The sequence below is a fragment of the Aphelocoma coerulescens genome, chromosome 7, assembly GCF_041296385.1.
Source record: "Aphelocoma coerulescens isolate FSJ_1873_10779 chromosome 7, UR_Acoe_1.0, whole genome shotgun sequence".
Classification (NCBI taxonomy): Eukaryota; Metazoa; Chordata; class Aves; order Passeriformes; family Corvidae; genus Aphelocoma; species Aphelocoma coerulescens.
The window spans coordinates 24266487-24281996 of record NC_091021.1 but is presented as its reverse complement, the minus strand read 5'-3'; the positions used below and the strand labels follow the sequence as shown (position 1 = coordinate 24281996).

General features: G+C 61.1%; 1 protein-coding gene across 6 annotated transcripts in view; it reads right to left on the bottom strand.

The window, feature by feature from the left end:
- TNS1 (tensin 1) overlaps positions 1-12656 on the bottom strand; it is a 54903-nt gene extending 42247 nt beyond the window's left edge. For 3 of the 6 annotated variants that reach the window (XM_069020940.1, XM_069020942.1, XM_069020945.1), the window contains exons 1-2: positions 4255-4293; positions 2052-2093 (exon numbers count right to left, since the gene is read on the bottom strand). Coding sequence is in view for 3 of the 6 variants with exons in the window: in XM_069020941.1 (XP_068877042.1) it covers positions 2052-2093; positions 4255-4293; positions 12033-12059 (108 nt within the window). In the remaining 3 variants the exon portion in view is untranslated. Of the gene's footprint in view, positions 1-2051; positions 2094-4254; positions 4294-12032 lie in introns of those variants that run through there. The other 3 variants (XM_069020941.1, XM_069020944.1, XM_069020943.1) reach the window with 3 other exon arrangements.
- Between the last annotated feature and the right edge of the window lie 2854 nt (positions 12657-15510).

Here is a 15510-nt window from a genome sequence, read left to right as displayed (position 1 = left end):
TCTCCAGCTAATAAGCAGAAGTCATTTAAAGACTCATCTCACACAGGCAACACGCCTGGAAGAATCAGAAATAAGAGATGCATCCTGCAGCTGATTCCTGGGATGCCCCATTGGTCCCCAGAGCTGCAGGACTGCTGCCACTCTCCTCGGGGCTGCGGCATCCCACAGCCAGCACACCCAAGAAAACAGGAGGAGGTGGGAGAGAGGTTTCCCTGATATCCTTTGCCTGCCACGTTCTGCCCACCCAGCACAGTCCCAGAGCTGCTCCCATGGACAGCCAGCGTCACCCTCCACCAGCCTTGCGTGCCCCTTTCAAGGTCAGGTTGCCCTGCAGAGCAGAGCTGGGCTCAGCAGCCCTGGGGCCTGGGGACAATGTCTCCCCTCCCAGCCAAAGCCACTCCAGAAGGCAGCAGCTTCGCCTCAGTGCCCAGAGGTGCTTGGACAGTAGTGACAATTCCCCCTCCAGTTTTTCCTCCTGGTGTCCCAAATTGCCTGCTCACCCCAGAAACCCCCCAGCATTGCTGAGGGCAAATAAGGTGTTAAAATGCAACAAAAAGAGAGGTAAAACCTCTCCTGGGAGAGCCAGGATGCATGGAACAAGCCTGAACCTGAATGTGGGCTCGTCCCTGCATCACCCACCAGTGATCAGGATGGATCCCCACCGTGGCTTGTGCAGTGCCCCAGATATTCATAATGGAGATTTCCAGGGTCCCACACCCACACCCACTGGCCAGGGGAGCCTCATCAGTTCATGTCACCCCATCCAGCTGCAACAACTTCCCAAAACCACCGCCTTTCCCAACAGAGAGCTGACATGGGGAAACCAGGACTCACCCCCAGCTCCCGCATGGGTAAACTGAGGCACAGGAGGGCAAGCAAGCTGGGGACACCAGAGCCCCTCTCCTTCCCCATACCTGGATAGCAGTGAGCCCCTTGCTAATCCATTTCCACGCCATGGCGGGCCCACTCCTGGCACCCTCCAGACCCGGGCGAGAGGGTGCCCACAGCCAGGGCGCTTGAGCTCCGCCTGCTCCCCAGGCTCTGCCCTGCTCCCCCCTTCCCAACCGCGGCCACGCCGCATCTCTGCCGCCAGCCCCTGCACGAGGAAGAGTCAGCCTGCGATCAGCTGATAGGAGCCAGCGCTCCTGTTATTAAACACTCCTGCCTGCCGCCGCACTGGGAGAGACCTTGCAAACGTCCCCTGTGGAGAGAGACTCCAGCCAAGCCAGTACAACCCAGTCCAGCCCAGCACAGGACAGGTCCCAGTCACTTTGGGTTGAAGATCCCTCAGCCAACCCCATCAAGAATACACCTTTCAGTCCCAAGCTAGCTTGGCATGTCCCCAAGCTCCTGGCAGCATCCAAAACCCGCAGGTCCCTTCTGTTTGGAGAAGGTGATGAAAGGCATGAGAAAGGCTTCAGAAATACCAGGACACATCCCTGAAAGACAGCAAAGCCAGCAAAGGAGGTTTCTGACTGGATTGTTTCTAGCTAAGGATGCTCTTTCTCACGGCTGGAAACATCTCCTGGACAACCAAAGGGATGAGGCAAAGCCAGATCTCAGGTGAGGAAGGCTTTCATCCTCCTTCTCGTGGGAACCATCATGCCTCCATCCCTTGGGTCCCAGCCCCAACATGCAGGGAGGCCAGCAAGCTGGCTGCAGGCGGGGGGGAGGCTGTCCGCGTTGACTTTGGCAGTGCATTTGTCTACACTGTCTTAGCAATTTCATGTCCACAGATTAAATAACAGATCCCCAGCTCTGAAACAGGAAAGCCAGCTTTGCAGCAAAAGCCTCGGCCCCCAATATGCTGGGCTCCACCACCGCCTCTGCCACCAAACCTGGGCATCTCGCTTGGCCTTTGGCATGGCCATCATTACCTTGGCTGGCAGGGAGAGAGGACTTCAGGGTCCCAGGTACATTGGGAAACTACAGGAGCATTCCAGGCTGAGGGATTTTGGCTGCAGGGGGTGCTTGCAGCAATGGGACAGGTACAAGTGTCCCCCCAGGAGGTCTTGATGCAGAGATCAGCCTCTGTGACTGGTTGCACTTACCAGGACTTCTACCTGCTTGGTGATGCTCTCTCCCGGGGATGGCTGCAGGCAGGAGCAAGGAGAAGGTGAGAAAAAGGCAAGCAAGAGAGGAGAGCTTGAGAGAGAGAAACACACAGAGCGGGGCCAGGGTCAAAAGTTCCCCCTGGCTATTTCTGGTGCTTCCTAGGAAACGCACCACAGTCCAGTTTCCTTCCCTGCCTGCCAACATATGTGCTCTTCCTGAAGGTCGGGAATCCCCCAAAACCCAGGTGCAGAGCTGGGATACTCAGGTACCGAGGACGCTGCCATCCTGCCTCTCAGCCACAGCCACTGGCACGGGGCCACCATTGCCAGTGGGAAACACTTGGCTGAACTCTGAGCCTGCTCCCTGATGGGCACCTGGTGCCCCCACATCCCTGGGATTCCAGATGGATCCTCCATGGTCAGACCCTACAGCTAGGAAGTAAGCAACAGGGCAAGCCCAGTGCAGTCCCACACCCAGCCTGGCCACTGGCCACCAGCAAGACCAGCTCCCCAAGATAAGCCTGATCCCACAGGGCCAGTGAAGGACCCCAGTGGGAGCAGAGCCAGGGTCTGAGATGCTCAAAACAGGGGAAAATTTGGCAACATGCCACTGGAGAGAGCTCTGAAAGGAGGCTGGGGACAGGAATTAACTTCCTGGGTTGGGGAAAGTGTCTGGACCCCAAATATATGAAGCAGGAGACAGATACCTCTGTCTGGGAATGGTGGTTATGGTGCCTGGGGGTGGCACAGCAAAAGGACCCAGATGGGTGGGTCCCCAGATGGGAGTCTTGGGACCAGGAGGATGGAGGTTACCCCCAAAACCAGGCTGTTCTACTCTTGACAGCAGGGCCAGAGCAGACATTTCCATCCACGAGACAGGGCAAACCCCTTTCGATTTCCTCCCAAAGCCACAGTAACGATCCCAGCTCGAAGCCAACATATTTTTGCTGTCGATAAGTGCCCAAGGAGGTTGGCAGGGATGGGGGGTGCAGGCAGAGATTAAACCTGGGGCAGATAACCACCGTGGGGCCCCAGGGCAGGGAGCATGCTCCACTCCTACCCCATGCCCTCGCTCACTTGGGCTCTTGCACTGCCCTCATGAGCTTGCAGGTGAGACCTACATCCCCTACACTCACTTTCCAGGTGAGACCCCTGCCCAGCTATGGGGTGCCCAGCCCAGGGCCCTGTGTGAGGCACGGATATTGCGGCACTGCCAGGCTGCCGAGCCCCAGCTGAAATCGTGCCAGGGCCTCCTCCCCCCGGCGCCTGCCCCAGCAAGCCTTGGCACACTTCTGGAGCAAATAGGAAGGACTGCCGCACTGGCCCCAGGCTATGCCAGTCTCCCCACTGCCCGTGCCTGCTCTGCCTGCTGCCATGGGCATGGCCAGGCTGGGGACGGGGCAGGGGAGCTGCTCTGCTGGCAGGACACTGCCTGGTAGGCACCATCATGCCATGCTTCCCAAACCTCTTGCTGGGCATGGCCCGGCTCCAGGTGACATCCCAGTGCCCCATTACCCCCAGAGCCCAGTTATGGCCTGGAGCAGTGTGACAAAGGACTGTGGCTGTCTGCCCAGTACCCCCACATCCACTCTCCCCAGGACAGGGTGAACAGAGATGATGCATCCAGCTGTTCTCCTGGTGTCCAGAGAGGACAGGGTGGGAACGGCCGTGCGACGCCCTGGCCCCAGCAGATCATTAAAGACTCCCAGGAGAGACAATAGTAAAGGGTGACAATAACAAGAGCTGCAAATGCACGGCCTTGGGCGCCCGAGCCAAAAGCACATCTGGTACAGCCATCTCCGGGTGTGTAAGAAACCACCCCAGATCTGGCCAGGGAGAGAAGGCCCTCTGCGCCAGGGGACCCCGGAGCCCTGGATGGTCACGTCCTATCTGCCTGTCCCTCTCTGCAACCCTGCAAGCCCCTCTTCCCTGAAAGCTCCAGCTGCAGGAGTCCCATGATAGCTGGGCTGCTCCAACTTGTGCTGCTCACCTGTGGGATGCCCTTCAGCCAGCAATGGTGGGGGGCACAGCACCAAAATGGGGGTGCCATTACCCCCAGCTCAAGACCCCTGTGGCTTTGAGGGTGGAAGACACATCCTGAAGCCCCAGGACAGAGAAAGCCCCCTACCCAGAGCAGGATGCTTTAGCATCCCCAGAGCCCTGGCTGTCACCTAGGATTCACAGTGGAGGTGTCACTTACCAGCTCATAGTTGACAGTGGGGGAGCAGGGGGTCACAGCCTGCAAGGAAGCAGAAAAGAACCAGGATTAGTCCCTGAAGACCCTGTCCAATATACGGCATGGGAAGAGGTTGGAATGCAGCATTCACCCCCACCCACCCCACAGGGAAAACGGCACCCACCCAAGCAAGTGACAGGGGCACTGCTGCCACCCCCGGCAGGGGCACTCCTGCCACCCCAGGCAGGAGCATAGGCCGCATTCCAAGGTCAAGGCTGGCTTCCTGGGAATGGGCGCAGGCTCAGGGCCATGGCAGCTGTGCCATTCATCCTTGGCCAGGGAGCCAGGACAGCCCCAGTCCCAGCCCCAGCCCAGGTGGGCATGGCGGGCACAGCACAGCGTGGCGCAGGGTGGACGCCTGATGCCAAGAGCAGCTCCTGGAACAAACCCCAGCCCAGCCTCGTGAGCTGCTGCAGCCGCCAGCTGAACAGCCCAGCTATTGTTACCTTAATTACCAGCGGCAATTACTGACAATTAACCTTGGGTTTTGTGTGCACCCCAGTCCGTCGGGAAGCAGCAGCATGCCAGGGTGGGAGAGGCAGTGCCTTGCTGGTGCTGGGGCAGCAGGCACAGGCACTCCAGCCCTGTGTTGGCCCAGAGATGCCAACAGTAGTGGGAGGGTGTGATTCGGCACTGCGTCCTCTACAAACCCCACCAGGAGCAGTGACCCCAGTCAGCTATCCCCTGCCCCATCCCAGGACGGAGCCAAGACGGCAAACACCACTCAGGGGCTGGTCCTCTACCGTGGCAGCATGGGGACCCACTGCACCCCACTCTGCCTCTCCTGCCCTGGGCCATAGAAAGAAGGATTTGCCCCAAGCACCCCACTTGGAGCACCCATATCCCATCCCACACTGGTCCCAGAGGGTGATGTCCAGCGCCTGCTCCCCTCCCCAGCTGCTAGCCTGCTCCCATCCCGTCTCGCTGTTTTCTTCAGGGGTTCCTCCTCCTCCCGCTCCCTTCCCCTGCGCATTATTATTATGATTTTATTCTAATGCAGAAACGCTTCCATAAAAGGCCCCTTTCCCTGCCCCGCGGCGCTGGCCCCACGCCAGCCTCCCTGGAATGTTCTCCGGCAGCGAGCCGCTGCTGAGGACGGAGCCGACGAGGGCTGTGCTGTACCCTGCACCGTGCCCCGCACACTGCCGTGCTCTTCCCCTGGGGATGCTCAACAAGCGCCCCTGACCCCCGCCCAGCCCCAGCTACAGGGCCAGAGATGGGGGGGGATGCGCAGCTCCCCCACCATGGGACACACTGGTCCCACAGCCAGGTAGAGTCCATGCCCAGCCCTCCTCTGCTGTCGGCATGAGGAAGTTTGCAGGCTACAAATGCACCTCTGGCTGGAAAAGGGAAAAAACTGGGGTGCCTGTGGTTGTATTTCCCTGCCCTTGAGGATTCTCTGATGTCTATTATGGGCTAGTGCTCACCCGACACCACTCTTCCCATCCACAGGAGACAGCAACTCAGGCTGTATGGCACTCTCGCATCCCAGAAAGGCAGTTTTACAAGGACTGCAGGAACGTAAAGCTGTTTCCAGCTTCCATCCCTCTCTCAAGTTTGGCTCAAACATGCCCTCAGACCAAGAGTTAAGAAGGAAGACCCTGCCCCTTCCCTTCCCTCCCGAGGGAAGACCAATTCCTGACCTAGAGGTGCAGGAGCACCCCTCTCGCCCCATGGGACCCGTGAGAGTATCACTCCATACAGGACTGCAGCGACCCCCAGAAGAGCCACCATCTCTGTCCTCAGGGATCCCTGCATCCCTCGGTGCAGGGAGGGGTGGGACAGGCAGGGGGACCCGCACAGCCCTGGTCCAGGCTTCGCTTTGCCGTGGCAGACACAGCGGCCTTTCTTCTCCCCCTCACCGGTGTTTGCATTCCTGCCGGCTGGCCCCCGCCGCCGACCCCGCCGCCCAGCAGCCCTGCCCAGGAATGCGAGGAACGAGGCGCAGCAGGGCTGCCGCCCACCCCACCAGCCCCCCATGGCCCCCCACCCACCCACTCGGCCCCCCAGGTCGCAGCCCCATCCATCCCAGCAGCCACATCCCACAAGCTGCTGCCGTGAGACCCGAGTTTTGCCAAGCAGAAAAATCAGTTTCTCAGCAAACGAGGCCCCGTGGCCACGAGTGATAGGACTCTCTGATGTCTCATAAAGGGTTGGGCACACCCTGCAGCCTTCCGCTGCAAAGCAATGATGGGCTCCCTCGCTCATCACCAGCTGTCGCTATACCTAGAGAAACTCGATACCCTTGACACATCCAAGCCCAGAAATAAACACCTGGCTGGCAAAACCCTGACAGTCCCTGGCCACACCGCCACAGTGCAGAGTAGCTCATGAGATCTCTCTTCCACCTAACCCTTCCAGCTGCAGCTCAGGGACTGACCTCTGCACCACAGATCCCGACGGGACTTCGACACCATTTCACAAGAACTGAGCGAGGCTGGAGGAATGCAGACATCCACCTCGTACCCAGGGATGAGACACCTCAGAGACTTCTCCATGCTGCAACCACTGCTCACACCTCCCTCCCTCAGCACCTCCTTCCTCTCCCTCCTCCTCCCTCAGTAAAACAGCCCTTACACCCGTGGAAGTGTCCAGGGACACTGCCAGGTGCTGCTCCAGTGGGGCATCCCTGTGGGTTGTAGCCCCAACCTGCAAGATGCCAGCAGGGCTGGGGGAAAACAAACCTCCATGGAGGGACCCTGCGATTCAGGAACGGGCTGGATCAGAGCAGTACTGGGCGTGCTGGGGTCTCCCCAGCTGGGCTGCTGGAGCCGGGCAAGCACTGGCCCACAGCCCACAGCATGGCCCGTCCGGCTGCCGGTGGGTGATCCAGGCCCATCTCTGACGCATATCCCTTCCTTTGGGTGGCGGTTTTTGTTTTTCCCTTCCCCAGGAGCTCCGATAAACATTCCGGAGCCGGACAATATCCGGGCTGGTGCTGACCCTTACTATGCCAGGAGCAGATGCAGCACCAGCCAGCCTAGCCCTCACACAGAGCCCAGCACACCAGAGATGCTTCCCATGGCCAGGCACTGAGATGCCAGCAAGCCAGCCCAGGTGGTGTGGTTGGAGCTGGAGACATGCTGTCAAAAGGGACACTCTGACATCCCGGACCCTCTCAAAGCAAGGCAGCTTCAGGCAGACCTTCATGGCCCCACTACTCAGAAAGGATGTGGACTCAAGAGAGAGAAGCAAGGCACACTACTCCCTGCGGTCTGGAAATGCAGTTGTCAAAGAGGAATGTGACTCAGTGGCCACATTGGCATCCCACAGGACAATGCTAGGGCAGCATAAACGCCAGCTCAGCCCATGTGAGTCCCACATCACCCCATGAGGGACCACTTCCTCCCAAGCAAGTTCATCTCAGCTTTGTGCCACCTACATCCCAGCTGGGCTGCAAATCACTTCCCCATGCACCCCACGATTCTCTGCTCACCCCGAGATCCTGCCTCAAGCAAAGGGAGTCCCAGGGACAGCCACAGGCCACAGTAACTTCCCCAGCCATCCTCAGAGCCCTTCCCCAACTCACCAGTCCCTCCAGACCAGCCACAGCCAAGCTGTGCCAAGCCCTCTCTCAGCCACAGTGTGGGGCCAAATGTGAGCTGCCATCGGGCACCTCACAGCAGAAGACACTTCTAGGGGATGGGTCGGGACCACCAAATTGGGGATGTTGGGGAAGGTTTTTCCCTCTCCAGCACCCCTGTTCCCCCATTCCTAATGTGACCAGCTGCAGCATCCTTCTCCCCTGCCTGGCATAAGGGACTATGGGGTCTGTGCTCTGGTCAGCCCCCTGCCCTGCACAGGGGTCAGGTACCCTCTGCCCACACCACGTGCTGGCTGCTCCTGCCCTCACATATTTTGCAGCTCTGGCAAAACTCCTGTTTATGCAACATGTCCCCGGCGGGAGGACGGCATGTTTCCATGCACACCCGCTCCCCCCCCACCCCAGCTCCACCCTGCCCAGCACAACCCCAGTGTGCGAGGCACAGGGCAGCCACACAGAGCCCCAGACTGCAAACATGGGGGTCCCTGGGAGGGGGCAGCACCCCGTGCACCACACAGCTCCTCTCTGCCCCCCCACCAGTACCCCGGGGTGCTGCTTTTGGGACTTCTCCCATCGGGTGGGAGTAACTGACAGATGCGCCAAAGGGCATGGGAGCGGCTTGGCCAGCAGCTCAGGGTGAGTCAGACTGGGCTGATGCTGGGGCACGGAGGTCTCACCGCTCCCAGGCTTCCCTCCAAGCATCCCCAGCCCACCCTGCAGCTGGGTCAGGGACTGTCACTGTGCCATCCCCTCCATGCCTGGATGCCTGAACAGCACCCATGCCAGGGCAGAGGCCACCAAGTCTGCCCCACCCCTGCATTTGCCAAGAGATGCTGATGGCACCAGGGAGGGTACCACACGGCAAAGAGCCATCCAGGGATGTCCCCCACGCTGGGACAAGCGCTATCTCCTCTGTCTCTCCCTTGGTATGTTGATGAGGAGCCGCCCTGTGGCCCATCCCCGCCAGGAAGGCGGCAGCAGGACCAGGACAGAGGTTACCCGGTACACACAGCCCTGCAAATCAGGGATGAAATGCCACAGGGGACACCCCACAGTGGCCATGGGGGCCACCAGTGGCACCCCAAGACACCCTGGGACACACGGCACACTGGGAGGGTGATGGTCCCCAGGAGCCCATGGCTGGCCTGGCCAGCAGCCCTGGCACAGGAATATGGGACAGGACAGGAAAAACAATGTACAGAGAAGCTTCAAGGGGTTGCAATGGAGGCAGCTGCACCAAAATAGCCCTGGTTTCAACCCAAATAAGGGCAGGTCCCGGCTCCGGGGCGGTTTGAGCAATCAGCCTCCGTGCTGCCAAGTGCAGATGAGGGGAAGGGAGAGAAGGTAGCATCCCTGACCCTGTTTGGGGGGAGAAGGGTGTTTTTGGGGGACAGAAGGGGGACAGAGATGCCTCCACATGACCAGGACAGGGACTGTCCCTACTTTGCTTGCAGGCACTGGCTCGGCACAGGGCCGGCCACAGGCAGGGATGTGCTGTGCTCCAGTGCCTAAAAAGGCAACATCTGGAGGCAGCAGGTCTGGATCCAGCCCCACGGGCCAGCACGCGCCTGCCTGGCTCTGGCCCCACAGCCCCAGCCCTGCCCTGCCCTGCCCTGCTCTGCTGCCAGCACCACACACGTGTGCTGCCATCCCACTGTGGGGACACCCCTAAGCCCAGTCCCATGGGGATCCCACAACCAGCCTAAGGGAGAGCATGGGGTCACTGCCCCCCTCTGCACCAGCCTTCCCCAAGAAAAAGCACCAGGACCCCCCCCACCCTCTCACCAACTCCCCAGAGTCAAACCAGACACCAGGATTGGCCAGGGAGCAGCTCCCGCACTGGGAATAGGCCAGGAACGGAGTCACACCAGGACTGGCTGGGACAGACTCTGCTGCAGGGGGTTCCACCAGGACTGCTCCATGAACAGGTTCTTACACTGGATTGGTAAATGCATGATTCTTACATGGGATTGGGCAGCAACTGGATTCTCATGTGGGGTTGGTCTGTGCATGGATTCTCACCTGAGATTAGTAAATGCATGGATTCTCACGAAGGATTGGCCAGCACATTGCATTCTAACATGGGATTAATCACTCCACAAACTGTCCCAGAGCACTGGTCAATCCATGGATTTGGACAGGTGATTGGTCAGAGCACTGATTCTCATGCAGGATTGGTCAGAGCAGTGATTCCCACACAGGATTGGCCAGCACATGGATTCTCACATGGGACTGATCAACAAATGGATTCTGGCATGGGACTGGCTGGAGCACGGGCACTTCTGTGGGACTGGTCAGCACACCAGCTTGTCAGCAGTCTGCGCCCCACCCTGAGCCCAGTGCAATGGATCCTTCCCACACATCCCCTCTGGTGGAGCATCAGCCAAACCCCTTTCTGTGCACTCAGATCCCGCTGCATGCTTTGGGCTGCCTCCCAGCATCAGGGGCACCTGACAGTGCCCATGGGTCTGCAACCCACCTCAAGGGGTGGTTAAGGTGCCAAAACAAGCCCTGGCTGCCCCAAGGGGTCTTAGCTCCCCAGTACTGAGCCCAGGGGCTCTACTTGTGAGGGAAAGGCCCAAGGCAGATGGAGACTGGAGTCAGTGCTGTGTCCTCACCTTGTAGGATAGAGTTGAAAACTCTGCAGTGAAACTGAAATGCTGAGCAGCACCTCCAAAAGTGGTGTCCCCCCATCTGCCGTTTTGAGGAGATGCAGGAATAGGAGGGAGAAGTGGAGACAAAGATACTCCCCCCCAACCAGGAGCTGTGCTGTAGAACTGCTCTTCTCTCTTGTGTCCCAAAACCCATCAGGGAAACTCCAGTGCTGACCAGGGACTGCTGGCACTGTGACCAGATACCCTGGAGATACCCTGCACAAGGCCAGGGACCAGACAGTAGCAAAGCAGGAAGAAGGGTGGCCAAGGGCAGAGGCAAATGGACCCCGCAACTAGGGACCCCAAAAGGGGGGCTCAGGAAGCCCAGCTCCAAGGCCCAGCACCCTGCCCGGGGCCAGCAGGATCACTAACAAAGTGGCTTCATTAGAGAGGGTGAGAGCTGGAGGCTCGTTTTCCACCGATCCACTTTCCCTGGGGGTGGTTTCAGACTCCAGACAGGACACACGTTGTCTTCCCAGTGCCAACACGCTGTAGGGACAAGAGGCGCCGGCTTGGTTGCCCCTCAGAACCCCCAGACTCAAGTGCCATGAGCACGCAGGGGGCGCAGCCACTGTCACCCCACTGTCCCTGCCAGCTGTCCCCCAGCACGCACACTGGTGTGTGGGTCACCGGTCCCGCACCAAGGCTGACGCCAGCGCCGAGCGGGCTCAGGCGCCCGGGAACGGAGCACTTCTCGTTTTTTCCTTGTTTTCCCCCTAAACTCAAGCGGGCTGATGCCTCCCTCGCTCGGCCGTTTCCTCTCCCAGAAGCACAGCCCAAAAACATCTGCGCCGGGACCTGCCCTGACGGAATTAACCCTCTGCGGGCCCAGCGGCGCCGAGGGGCCGGGGATCCCTGTCCGGGGGGGCGGCGGGGGGGGCTGGCACCCGCCGGGGCTGCCTCGCCACTCATTAACCCGGAGTTTAACCATTGACGGTCCCGCCGGGGAGGGGGGTTAACCCGTGGGCTGCCAGGGTGTCCCGGCCCAGGGGCAGCCCCCCACCGTGTCCCCCCCGCGGCGGTGACAGGCGGCCGGCATCGCCCCCCGGCTGCGGGGCGGGAGCGGGGTGCCGGGGGCGGACCCCGCTTTCCCGCGCAGTCCTCGCTCCACGGGGACGTGTCCCTACGCACTTCGGAGAGGGGGGGGGGCACGCAAACCGCAGCGCCTGTGTGTCCCGCTCCGGGGCACCCCGAGAGTCACCGGCCCTGGCGAGGCGGCGAGAGGGGCACGGGGGGCACGGCCCCCGGAGCCGCTCACAGGTCCCAGCCGGCAGCAAACCGGCCCTCACCCCCTACCCAAGTCCTCCTCCCTGCGAGCACCGCATCGCCCTCTTCGAGCCCCCCCGCACCCCGAGATCCCCTCTGGTGACCGACAACTGCGGACCCCCCCAACACGGGGGGGCAGCACCCCCATCCACGCACCACCCCATCACCGCTCGGATATCACGCGTGGCCCCCGCCCCCTGGAGAGATGACACCCCCTCCAGCACCCCCCCAGTCCCGGGGGGCCTGGAGACCCCTGTGCCCTCACCGCCCGCCCGTACCTGGTTCATGACGCTCCCGAAATCCATCCGGGGTCTCGCCTGCCTACATCCGAGAGGGACGGCACCGCAGCCTCACCTGGCCCGGGGGGCGCGGGGGGCGGCCGGAGGGGCCGCGGGGGGCAGGCGGGAGCCCGGCGTCGCCCGGGCGGGCAGGCGTGAAGGCAGACTGCAGGCAGAGCCCCCCTCCCTCCCCGGGCCAAGCCTGGAGAAGGAAGGAAGGAAGGAGGGAGGGAGGAGGGAGGGGAGGGAAGGAGGGGGAGAGCCGAAGGGTTTCGCTCCCCACAAGCGGGACCCCGGCGATGGAGGGGCGCAGGGAGGTCCCGCCGGCTCCCCGCTCCCCTCCGCACCCCCGGGGCGGCCGGGGGCTGAGGACCCCGGGGGCGCCGGCCCCAGCCCTGGGGAGGAGTGGGGTCCCGGGCGACTTTTTCCACCGCTCCCCTCCCTTCCCTCGCTTCTTCTCCCTCTTTCTTCTCTTCCCTCTCCCCAGCTGCACGGCGCGCTCCAAGTCCGGCCCCGCTCCGCTCCCCTCGCCTCCCCCAAAAACGCCCTTAAAGGCAACCAGGAGCCTGACTCGAGCAGCTGGCCCGGGGGTAGGGGTGCCGGCAGGTGGGCAGACCCCCCCCAAAAAAAAAAATTACCCCCCACCACACCTCCACCACCTCCCCCTTCAAAACTCCTCGCACCCGGTGCCGAGGGGCCGCGGCGGGCGGCGGGGTGCAGCGGGGTCGGGGCCTTATCGCCCCGCGTGACGCCACCGGCGTCCCTGTGCCCTTGGCGGGGGGGTGGCAGGGACCGGTGTGTGGGGCCCTGCTTGGGGCCTGCCTGGCACCCCCTGGCACAACTTGGTGCCCCCCTGCCATATGCGGGACCAAGTGCCCACCTAATGGTCCTTGGGTGTCCCACACCCCCAGTGTTGGGGAGGATGTGAACATTTATCAGCCCGCCTCTCAACTAAAAATCAAAGCCAAAATGCTGGAAAAGCCCCGTCTGTCACTCAGCATGTGAAGTCATGCCAGTCCCCCTTTGCCTGTCCCAAACCTGGAGTGTGCCCAGCATCCCCCTGGCCTTCCTCCTGCCTCCCTTCCTCCTCTTTCCTCCTCCTCCTCGGGGGGCTGCATGTCGATGGATGGAGCCCTGGTCTCCCTGGCCGCCCCTGGGGCAACCCAGCCCCAGCCCTGCTGTACAAGCAAGTGCTCAGTGCCAGGAGACCCCACAGCAAAGAGGGGAAGCCCACCAGCACGGCCCAAAGAGTGGCGAGCTGGCCAGGGAGGCGGCGAGCCAGGCACCCGGCCCAGCGCTGTTGACATTTTCTCACCCAACGCCTCCCCGTTCCTGTTTGCATTTCCGTCCTGAAGCCGTGGGCTCAGCCAAAAGGCTGGAACTGGCTCTGCTGGAGCGGTGCAGGACCCCAACACCCCTCCTATGTCACCACCCCCTCAAAAGTCACCAGGGAAGGGTCTGTGGTAAGGGGTTCTCCCTTTGCCCTCCTCCAAGTCCCCCTAGGGGACACCACTCCTGTGAGTACACTCCAGTTCCAGGAGATCTTTCCCAGCCCCTCCATGCCTCAGTTTCCACAGCAACCCAACAGTGCCATGGCATGGGAGCACCAAAAGGCACTGTAGACCCTTCCTGCTGCCACGGACAAAGCGCCAGAGCCAAACATCTCTGGAGGGCATCTCCTCACCCCCATCCCAAGCAAGCACCAGCCAGGCCCTCTACCCTCCCCAGCACCCAACAGCACAGGGTCAGATCCCAACAGCCACCACTCTAGGGACAAAACCACATGGCCAGGATCCATTGACACCCCTAAACAAGTCCCACCATCACCACAGCCCACAAAAACCAGTCATCCCAAAAACATGGGAGTGATGCAACAAGGATGGAGGGGCAAGGAACATCCTGCACCAGCGGAGCACAGCGTGAACCCCAGCTCAGCTCCAGCATGGACCCCTGCACAGGCCCCAGAGCCCAAACTCCTTGGGAGGAGGCCACAGGATGGCTCCCAGGCCCTGGGAAACATCAGCAGAGGAAGAGCTGGAGCCAGATGGGAAAGTATCAGCAACTGAATGGGATGGAAATGAGTGGGTGAGTGAAGGGCACTAAAAGCATGTCCCTGTCCTGGTCCCCGGGACAGTGACAGGAACTGTCCCCTGGGAACATGACGTGTCCCTTTCACAGGACACAGCTAGAGAAGTCCTGACAACATCCTTGAACTACAGCCGCCAAAGTATCTCCCGGAGCCATAGGGTCAAAGTGCCAGCGGGAGCAAGTCCAGCAGTCTGCAAAGTGGCTCCAGTGACTCCCAGCCCCCCCAAACAAACCACCCCTCACATGAAACAGCTCCTCTCTGACTCTAAACAAACACCCTTGAGCATCATTACCCCAGATGTCAGTGGAAGAAAGGAGACCTGGGGACCAGGCACCCAGGTGCGGTTCATCTCCAGAGATGAAAGCACACAGGAGATAAGCCCCAGAGCAGGGTCTGTAGAGCCCCTCTTGAGCCAAACCTTTCAGCTGTTTTGGGATCAGTGCCACCTCTTGGAGCACCCTTCCCAGGGCAGGTCTCAGGAGGGGTGGCCATGGGGGATGCAAACTGGTTTGGGAAGGGAGAAAATCAGTGAGAAATGAGGCAGACATGGACCCTGCTTCCCACCACGGCAGGGCTCTGGGAAGATGGTTGCAGCCCCAGGAGCTGCCAAGGAGGAAGGCTGGTGGTCCCTGCTGCCTCATGTGACACCACCCAGGCCTGTCCTGGCCAGTGCTCACCAGTGCAGCGAGCATGGCCAGTCTCAGCATCCCCTCTGCCCTGCCCACCCTCTCTGTGCAGCACCCCGAGGGTGCAGAGGAGGGCCCCAAGTCATCCAAGCAGCCGAGCCGGCCCCCCACTGGAGCTGAGAGGCCGAATATTTGGGCAGTGACGTAAAGAAGGGGAAAAAGGAAAGAGGCAGGGAAAAAAAAACAAAACCCCCTCCAGGACCTGCTGCACAAACACAACCTGGCACAGCACCGGGGCAGGGCTGAGCCCCCACAGCCCCTCATCCCTCCACCCCAGCTGGACCCATGCCAGGGTCAAGGACATATTCCTGCACTATTCCTTCCCCCCCCCCCCCCCGCCCCGCCCACTCTGTTGTGGAGACCAGGGGTGTTGCTAATTACCTGTGCCAAAGCACGGGGGGGGTGGCTTTGAACAGGAGCACTGGGGACAGGGACCTGATGGGCAGCTCCCACATGACCAGTACATTATCCCCTCAACAGCACTGGAGGAGGCAGAGTGGCTGGGGCAGGGAGCAGGGACTGGACAGCCACAAGTCCCATGGACAGAGCCTGCCGCAGCTGGGACATGGGTGTCCCCTCCTTGCAGCCCCTCTTCCTGGCACTGCCACCGGGAACCTGCAATACACTGCCTGGCCATGCCCCCCAACACTGCCTGGGCCCCTGGCCGTGGCACGGCTGCAGGGTGCTGATCACCAGGAGTCGA